The 10,273-nt window shown below is 34.1% G+C and overlaps 1 protein-coding gene across 5 annotated transcripts in view; it reads left to right on the plus strand.

Moving 5' to 3' along the window:
* The window catches only part of tn (tripartite motif containing protein thin), a 120,251-nt gene extending 116,479 nt beyond the window's left edge, over positions 1-3,772 (plus strand). For all 5 annotated transcript variants that reach the window (XM_028303959.1, XM_028303960.1, XM_028303957.1 and 2 more), the window contains 2 exons: positions 2,526-2,741; positions 3,590-3,772. In XM_028303959.1, coding sequence (XP_028159760.1) covers positions 2,526-2,739 — 214 coding nt within the window. In that variant the 3' untranslated portion in view covers positions 2,740-2,741; positions 3,590-3,772. The remainder of the gene's footprint in view (positions 1-2,525; positions 2,742-3,589) is intronic.
* The last annotated feature ends 6,501 nt before the right edge of the window (positions 3,773-10,273 follow it).

The raw sequence follows: 10,273 nt of genomic DNA on the forward strand, positions 1-10,273 counted from the left end.
TAAATTTTGAATTTACAATAAAATATCTGAAGATCGATTGCCAACATAAAATCTCAGCCTTAAGTCCGATTTTTAGAGGGATATGACCTCAAATTCAAATTCAGTTGTTAAACTTCCAGGTCAAAGAGAAATGTACGACAGGCACTTTTGAATTATCTAATATCCAAAGTAGACTCATTTTGTATTTCAATACGTTTAACGTTAATATTACAGAATAACGTTCCTTTATTTTTTTGTAGCTTAAAAGAGTTTGCTTTTGTACTATTTTTAAAACAAAATCTTATGATCGAGTGTCTCAGGTTTAGGGATAGTTTCTTATCTCGTAATATCATCGACTCATAGATCTATCGGATTTATCAAATTCCCATTTCACTATAGATATTTGCGAATATAAATTAAGCCAACTTTCTATCATAAAGAGGTTACTTTATTAGACCCCAGGCATACCCGCTCAATGTTAACGAGGCCTGCAACTGTCTCGCATATTTCAGTTCAAACTTGTAACGAATGTTATAGCGCGCGGTTTCCATTGACCGTAAACTGTGGGCTGCGGTATTCTCATTATAATATCATCGATTTGTTGGACTTGAAATACGCATCTGTAGTTTGTGGCTTGGGAGTTCGAGTCCCTCGATTAAACGCTCTGGGTTCACTGCTTACCAATTGAAATATAACCAAGCAAGATTCCATAACAACATTTACAACCCACATTGAAAACATAGTTAGCAACCTAAAATCTTTCAACAATTAAAAATTTAAATCACATAGGAAAGAGCAACGCGTAAACCGATAGCGCCGCGCTCTCTCTGAAATTCAAAATGCCTTAAATTAAAAAAAAAGTTCTCTGTGTCTTGTATCTTCCATCTTGAACTGAATTAAGATTTTGTTGTCTTGAATCATCTGAACGCTAAATATAATCAATGTTTCCAAGTGTGCCAATATAAATAAATTATTTGTCATCAATCATGTTTTCCACTAAATTTACATAAAAAGTAAAAAAAAAACAAACAATCTTCTGATCTTGTCACTCATATCAGCATCCCAAGGTGAGCGTAAGAGACAGATTTATCCGTAGTTAATACCGTTTTACCGACTACAGAGGCCCTTTATTTTCGGGAGGAAGACGTGAACTTGACCGGATTCCCATGTAATGATGGTTACTACCGTTGATACCGACCACGGGTTATATTTCCATCGCTCCAGACTTTACGCTCGGACGCCTTGACCGGATTCTTATGGCCAGTTAGAATAATACGAGCACTGGTAGGGCTACCAAAAATTAAATTTCAATTTATTGGGTAAAAGATATGAATAATATTTAACCAGTTCACAAACTATCTTCCAAAAAACTCGGTCAACTCAACGCACTAACAATTTTATCTTGATTTCTTATAAGTTATAGTCGTATCAACAAAAGTTACAAAGTTACAAGCTGGGTCCGTGGACGGTATTTGAATGTAATGCGTGATCGATCGTTTAAGACTTAATTTACTTATTTTTAATTGACTTAAGTAAACAAATGTGATGTGTCGCGTGTTCTAAAGATATGTAGTGAAATTGTCTTCCTGTGTCCATAAGTTGAATGTGGCTCTATCGATCTCGTAGCTATAACGTTCAAAACTTGACTGTCTAACGTCAACTTAAAAATTACATGACCTATCCACAAAATAATCAGTACATTAAATTAGAATACAGCTTTAAAACTTTTTAAAAAGTGGCAGCCCTACGTCTGGCCTATATACGTGATCCGTTTAGATATCGCCTCTAACACACGCTGCGACTTCCAAGACTGCTGTAACAATTTTTACACCTCAACTAATAGCTTCGCCGTAAAAAGAGCAACTCCGATATGCCATCGATCTATTTTTACTGTGCAAAATAAATCTGAGGTTTTGAATCGTGTTTGGAATTACAAACCTTGAAGATGTTTGTGTCATATTCAATGTGGTAAAGCAGAATTTAATGTTAGAACAATGCATTAGAAGATGCATAAGACTCATAAGAATTTTAACGTTTTAAGGTGGTGTATCTCAAAACACTGGTTCAAAGTCTACAACCTAAAAAATGACAGAGCAGTCGCTCTGCAAGCGAAAGATTGTGTGTTATATTCTCACCTGAGGCTATCAATATTTCCGTCTTTTAAAGATTTCTCAGACTTCGCCGTATTTTCGCAGTGGGGTCTTAGAGAACATATTTTGAAGTTTCCTATGGCGGTTTATGGAGTCTCACAGGAATGGTGACTTCTTTTAATTATGCCACACGATTGAATTGGATAAATATCGGTCAATAGATTTTGAATTATCATACTTTTGTTCTTTACATTGTTCTTTACATGATAATGACGAGGCCCCAAATTCCAATTCTTTATTAGTATGTAGGCCCTCGGCAGGGCAAAAAGTGCTAAAAGACCTGGAAGTTTAGGCATTTTTCATCCAGATACCTGCCAAGCATCTTACTTAAGTATTTTTTTGTTTCAATTTTGAATTTAGTGAATTGTAAGTCTTACCAAGTAATGTCTTCTACAGGGGTGTAGCCGTCGACGACCAAGGCTACATCGTGGTGGCTGATTCTGGCAACAACCGCATCCAGATCTTCCACCCTGATGGCACGTTCCTGAGAGCCTTTGGTTCTTGGGGCTCCAGTGATGGGGAGTTCAAGGGTCTGGAGGGCATCGCCGTCATGTCTGGAGGCAACATCATAGTGTGCGATAGAGAGAACCATAGGGTGCAGGTGTTCTAAAGGTGAGATGAAAAAAAATTGCAATAAGACAACTAAGAGTAGGCGCACACCGTTGATTTTTAGTTGGCCGATAGTTGTGCCCGATTTTAAATTGTATGAAGAATCGGCCAAATCGAATCGGCGTAGTGTGCGCACTCCCATACATGCCCATACTGATCAACTGCCCGACTAAACTATCGGCCGACGAAAAATCAACGGTGTGCGCCTACTCTAAAGCAAGTGTTCTAAGGTGAGGATGAAAGTGAGTGAGCAAATCAGATGCACGTAAAGAGTTCTCTAAAATTGGAAAATATAGAAGTTTCTACTACCGGATTTTTTGTTAAAATATTTTTTGGACGACATGTATTGGTCGAGGGTTCGATTCCCAGTGGGGTCCAACTTTAACTTTGAAAACTTCAGATCGGCTTATAGAGATTGTTACGTAACTTCGACTTAAAAAGAAATAACAGAGCGTAACTGAACATTAGTTACCAAATGCAGCTTTAGGTACCAAGGTTGAAGAGATCTTAAATCAGTAGTTATAGTAACACGGATACTAATTTTAACGGCTTAGTCATGAAAATGACAACTGCTCAAAATAACAACCGGGACGCAGAATGTCCACAAATAATCGAAATATCCGAAATAGACAATATAATTATGAGAAGTTGTATTTTAGCGAAGTTGACATTTTAAGATTTTAAGAAGTTGTAATTTCGAGAAGTGGACATTTTGCATCCCGGTTGTCATTTTGAGAAGTTGTCATTTTGATGACTAAACCACTTTAACAAGGATATACTCGTACAACAGTTTATAATAATGTTACGTAGTGCCTATCCTATTTTATTAATATTTTAATTTTATTTTCCAGATGGACATCAACGAATCGCGATGAAAGATCTGTATTAGATACATAATTACTCTTTATTAATTATGTTTGATTTAACTTTATGTAAATAAGAGCGTTGAAATCAATTTATTTACATTGCAATTTGCATTACATTTTTTATGTTATACTGTGAGCTTCACTTTTTGAATAAAATTGTTTTGTCCATTGGTGTTTATTTATTTCACACCCCTCCCTCATTAAATTTCATTAAAACAAATGACTTTGATTTGACTTTCCAAAATCAAAAATATCCAATATTTATTTTCTTGATAAATGTATGAAAAATATTTAAACAAAAGCAGGTAACGTTTCAACATCATAAGACATTGTAGAAATATTATGATCAAGAAAAATGAATTATGTTTTATTAATCGCATAGTGCCAGCCCTGAATCACTGCATATGTCCGCAGGGTTGCCAACACACGTCAAACTATCAATGAAAAGTTCCGATCATGATACCAACATGGCGTAACAGTGTATGGGCCTTTAAGTTTGATGGGAGATAATGTTTCATGTATCGATGGGCCCATGTATTGTGAGTTTGATGTCGATAGTCGAAGTTTGGTTGATGTATTGTGCAACACATGAATTACAATATAGTAAGCAAGTTAGGTAAACATTGTTTTGGGAAGGTAATTTGTGGAGCTGCTAAATCAATTCTGATGGGTCAAAGTTATTATGCATTTTAGCCACCAATATTTGTGAAGATTGGTCGAAGATGATTTATGCATTTTAGGCACTGTTAATGTTATAATTCCATTTTCATAAAAAATACTACTCTATTTATATTTTACAAACGTGCATTATTATTTTGTAACACTGTAAGGCTGAGTTGCACTATCTTATTTTAAGCGTAACAATCACAATAACCGGTGCTTTTTGTATGGAGTTTGACAGATTTTTGACGTTTATCAAAGTTAAAGAAGATGGTGCAACTCAGCCTAAGACTTCTAATTCGTTATACAGATTTTTGCTCTCAGTGATTGACATGCTAATTTTTTTATGTTTATATTTTTAGTCACAATTCAGTAAATAAAATATGGTAATCATATATTATGGAATAAAACATTCAGCAATCTATTTTTAAAAGAAAGTGTCTCAATCAGCGTCAAATTGAGGCAATGTATTTCAAATANGTAGTAACTCAAATATAATTCAAAGTTAAGCCCTAAACTAACAAAAAGCTTGTAAACAATTACCGAACAATTCCCCACTTTAAAGTTAACGCTCTAAAATTGGGGTAATTTAATAAGAGCTAAAGACCTCTCAACCTGTCTGAAAAACGCGACGGAGTCAACCCTGGAATTAATGGGCCAAGTAAATTATGTCAACCCTGACTCTGGAGTGAAAAGCTGGAAATTAGGGCTACCAGCCATTATTAAGATTAAACTGCGTGTTTTTGCAACCGTTTCTTTTTAATTGAGTTCTAAATTTAGATTTAAATGTGAGATGAAAAAAGTTTATTTCTTTTCCAGAGGGCTGAGTGTCAGTTTTTTTCAAACGTGCTCACTAGACTAGTGAGCGCGTCAAAAAGTGACATTAAATGTATGACGGATTGTACAGCGCCCCTAGCGGGAAACTGTCAAAAACTAAAATTTTTATACAATTTTTAAATGCGCTCATTAGTGAGCACGTTTAATGTAAACTTACACTCAGCTAAATATAGTAGAAATTTTGGCCTTAATCTAAAAATACGAGTATAAAATAAAAGATTAGAATAAAAAAAGATTTGCTTAATATTCATAAACAACTTGTCAAAATGTAGGTAGTTACTTTCTGATTTGACAATTACGTAACTACAATGATTTGACATAGGAAAGCAAATCTACCCACAACATTACTCAGTCAATCGTGAGACGCGACCGGGTGTGCAGGTGTGCACGAACTTTGTAGTGAAATAAAATGAAAATCCTGTTTCTACATTATGAATTTGTGTATTATACTAGTAGTAGTAGTTCAGTTGTGTTCTCGGTTCGTGAGTGGAACATAATATAAAATAATTTTCTGTGTTTGTGATCACTTTGATTGCAATATTGAATATAAACTTGTCGCTGTCAGATTGATGTTTTATTTAGACATTGATAAGTATCTCATATTAACAGAAATAATAAACTGTGCCTTCCTTGTTACAATAAAAGAAAAAGAACTGTGCATTTGTGTTTGAAGTGCTTGTTCCAGAACAACAAAGGTGTGTGTGGGTGCAAGGTAAGTTTTGAATTACTTTTTCTTGTTACAAGACTTGCATTTTTTACAGCATTTCGTTTTCTGGGAATAAAACATTCAGAGTACTTAGCAGCCTAGGTTCATAACAGTGATAAGGTTGTTTTGGTGTCATTGCAACCCCTGCCCCATTTTCACAAAGTTTCGTCCAATTTCGCGTTTTGAGGAAAATTTCAAGGCATGTAAAATAGACAAATAAAAACAACAATCAACCCCTCACAAAAAGGCTTTTTACCCAGAATTTCCTTTCACTATGAAGTCTCTCAAAATGTCGGTAGGTGCATTATGATCGTACCTAATCCATCAACTCGTAGAAAATTCTCGTCCACAATACGCCAATCTTCGCACCTATTCGGAAGTAATTTTGAGAAAAAAATGGCGACCCTCCTGTGGTCTCTTTTTAGTGTTGATAGGGAACGGTAAACACCGCTATCAGGTATGACTAAAAACGTTGGGGTAGTTTTTTGTAGGGTTTAAAAAATAAGAAAATGTTTGATATAAGTAACCAGCGGTAAATTATTATTTATTTTACTTTTTAAATGTAAAAAATGTTTTTGAAATATCCCTAATAGCAAAAAAAGTCTTGTCGCATTCTTTTTCGTTCTTGATAAGTACTTTTTTCATTTTACTTCCAACTTTTAGCAAAAATATGATAAAAAAATGTGCCCATATTATTAAAAAAACATTATTGTAACTCATTAGCCAAAAAACCGTCTCAAAAAACAGTGGAACACCAAAAACAATCCATTCATTACAGTCGAGGGGCCCGAACCAACGGCCCGAAGTTAATGTGACCTTCCATTATTATGATAAACACGCTCGGCCAAACCGATATTCATAAAAGATTTCAGAAGGCTTGTTATACAGTGTGAGTCACGTTAAAGTGTACATATGAAAATAGATGAAACTAGACCTATTTTTATCGACAAAAAAGAGGTCAAAATTTTTTTGAGATTTTTTTTTAATTTTTTATAGAATTTTTTCTCTTCCAATTACTTATTGTAAAGAAAACGTAATAACTTTTAAACTAAGCAGTATATCCTGATAAAATAAAAACAGTAATAATGCTAAATAACAGGCAATACTAAAAAATACATACAATACACAAAAAATGCCAACAAGTAATAAAAAATGATACTTTTTGAAAAAAATCTGCTTAAAAATTCGTGTTTTTTTGGTTATTTGATAAATTTCTCCAAAAAATGCCCGTATAACAGGTAGTTTTTATTGTTGTGTATTATTCTCTATCGTATTACCTTTGTAAAACCAAAAATTGCATGTCTCTATCCCTATCACAACATTTGCTATGATAGTTTGAACAAAGGCCTACCACAACATTATTCTCCTCTACAGGTAGGGACAATTTTAAATTTAACTAAAATGCTTATTTTTCTTCGAAATTTTTTCTTTTTACTTGAAATCTAACTTGTCTTTATCAAAATTACAAATCTAGAGCCATTTTCACTTTCGTTGTTAACGAAGCGTTGAATGGCGCGCCCGGAGAGGCTTAGTTCAAACGATCATAGCAAATGTTGTGATAGGGATAAAAAAACACGAATTTTTAAGCAGATTTTTTTCAAAAAGTATCATTTTTTATTATTTGTTGGCATTTTTGTGAATTGTATGTATTTTTTTAGTATCGCCCTGTTATTTAGCATTATTACTGTTTTTATTTTATCAGGATATACCGCTTAGTTTAAAAGTTATTACGTTTTCTTTACAATAAGTAATTGGAAGAAAAAAAATTCTATAAAAAAATAAAAAAAAATCTCAAAAATTTTTTGACCTCTTTTTTGTCGATAAAAATAGGTCTAGTTTCATCTATTTTCATATGTACACTTTAACGTGACTCACACTGTATTATAACGTCATTTCGAAAAGAATATCAAATATGACCCAGAGCCGAAGGAAGGGTTAAAAGGGGTGACGGAAAAAAGATCGAAATGAAATGCTCCAGATGTGTACATAGGCTTTGTTATTCTAGCGAATACTCACTATCCAAAGCTTATGAAAAATGGTACATTAGAGTTTTTCATATCATTTCAGCCACAGGATATCCACTGACGAACATTGACCTCTCACAATGATTTCTACATCGCCTGGTTGGTGGCGGTTTGTATCCAGCGCCTTCCTGCTACCTTTATGAGGTCGTCAGTCCATCTTGTCGTACCATTTAATTATAAGTTGGTAATACGGTTCGTTCGTTTCAACCTAATGCCGTCTAGTCTGCTGGACAAAGGCGTCCCAAACATGAATTTCCACAACGACCGTATTTAACTTAGCCAACAAAAATGTTGGCATATTGACTATAGGCCAAATGTTACCTACTTGAAACTTGAAGCAAAAGACAGCTCGGTGTCAACGTTCACATTCAAATTCAAATTATTTTACTTATTGCATTGATCGGTCTTTGTTAGCAAGATTCATTCCATTTCATCACATATTCTGTTCAGTCTGCTTATCTTCATACCATACATTTCTGTAGTAAAATACCGCCTATTTTAAGATGTTATAGGTTTAGATTGACGAGTAGAAAACCTACCTCCCGATAGAAATAAAAGAAACAAATGCAATCACTCGGGTCGACCATCAGTCAGCCTAGAGACAAATCCAATACACGGCGTACAATCGATGTCCTTCCACTTTCAATCACGGATTGAGATGAAAATGGTTGTATTTTTGTACTGGTAGTAAATTAATTAATGGATTTAATGACCTAGGTACTCTAATTTAGGGCAGAATCTTAGTCTAAAAACAAATTATGTTACTGTACTGTTACTGTGCAAATACCCTGGACCGCAAAGAAAAAGAGTCTGCTAAAAAATCTTCAATAGGTATCTTCAAAAGTACCTGACAAAGCTCTATTGAAGTATTACTTTGGTTACTTTACACAAGGACTTACTCTAAATTGAGTCATAAAACATAACTAGAGTTTCACTTTGTCAACTGTCAAGACGTAAGAAGAAAACTGAGCTAGTCTACTCGTAGATTTAGTATGATGTGCCTCATATTTTTGCGCTTACTCGGTCTCTAAATGTTAATTATAAGGCAGAAATTAATGACACAGAGATGTTTTATACTAATAGGTTAAAGCTTCAAGATCCTTGGCTCCAAGCTAAAATGGTAGCTGGTTGGTTCAAAATACGTAATATAAAGACGACAATTCATTAACACTCATTTCTTGATCTCGGCTGAATCAGGGAAAGAAATGGTGAATGTCGGATTATCTGAACGCTATAATAAAACTTGCTTTAACACTTTATTCCGGGAGAAAACGTAATAAATGAGTGATTGGATCTGTATTGATTGTAATATAAGAAGATACTCAGTGGGTTTGGTCTTCACTACTGTTGTAAAGGCGAAAGTAACTCCAATTTTGATCAATTTTTAATAGAGATAGATTAAACCTAGAAGATTTTTTAGCCGCAAAATTATAATATTAACTTTTTAAGTTAGGAACTCATCACAAAGTAGGTACCTACCTAGCTAGGATTAGAATAAATTAGAATTGTTTGGAGAATTAAATCTTGGACTACCAGATTGAAAAGTTTGAGTCTCTGACCAATAGACCTTCTGTGCCTTTCTGCATATTGAAAATGATAGCACTTCGTATAATTAAAAACGTAAAAGTTAATTTGTTCCGATTTGAACTGGTTCCGAGCTACAATCTGCGGTCAACTTTGTCGTTTTAATGGATGGCTAGACTGTATGACAAATTATTTTTCCGAATGTTTTACAAGGTTTATATTAGACACTAAGGCTGGGTTGCACCATCTTATTTTAACTTTGACAAACAGGGCAGATATGTACCATCCTAGACTGCATCTCACTTAACACCAGGTGCGATTGCGGTCAAATACCTGCCTTGTCTAGATTCATTCAGTCATTAAAAAAAAAACAAATCTGTCAAACTCCATACAAAAAGCACCGGTTATCGTCATAGTTACCGTTAAAGTTAGGTGGTGCAACTCAGCTTAAAACTCATGTAAAGTATTGTTTGTGAGTGACACTTAATTGCTTGTATTGAATTTCATTTAAATTTGTTTCAGTTTTCAGTATACTTAAGTACCTTTATCACGACAGAATAGTAGTAAATAGAATGCAGAACATTGGTAAGTGAAAGTGAATGAGTGAGTTTTGTAAACAACACAAAGTAAACAAACACTTTTGTTTTTCTTAAAACTACATTAAAAAGATGCGAGACTAATAACCGCTATAGTGCTGCATATTTGAATGAAAATTATTAATTCTTCAGTAGTCTTTGCGTGAAGGGGTGAAAATATCCTCCTATTCAACTATTAATCTTCAGAAACATGATAATTATTTTTATATTACAACTTCCTTGATAATGTTGGACTCTATTGACTATTATTCCATTCAGAGACCATAAATACCAAGTCAACGTTCCTATCCCTTTCAATTATAGACTTTACAACCGCAACAGA

The sequence above is a fragment of the Ostrinia furnacalis genome, unplaced genomic scaffold (assembly GCF_004193835.3).
Source record: "Ostrinia furnacalis isolate ACB-3 unplaced genomic scaffold, ASM419383v2 OfSCF1345, whole genome shotgun sequence".
NCBI lineage: Eukaryota > Metazoa > Arthropoda > Insecta > Lepidoptera > Crambidae > Ostrinia > Ostrinia furnacalis.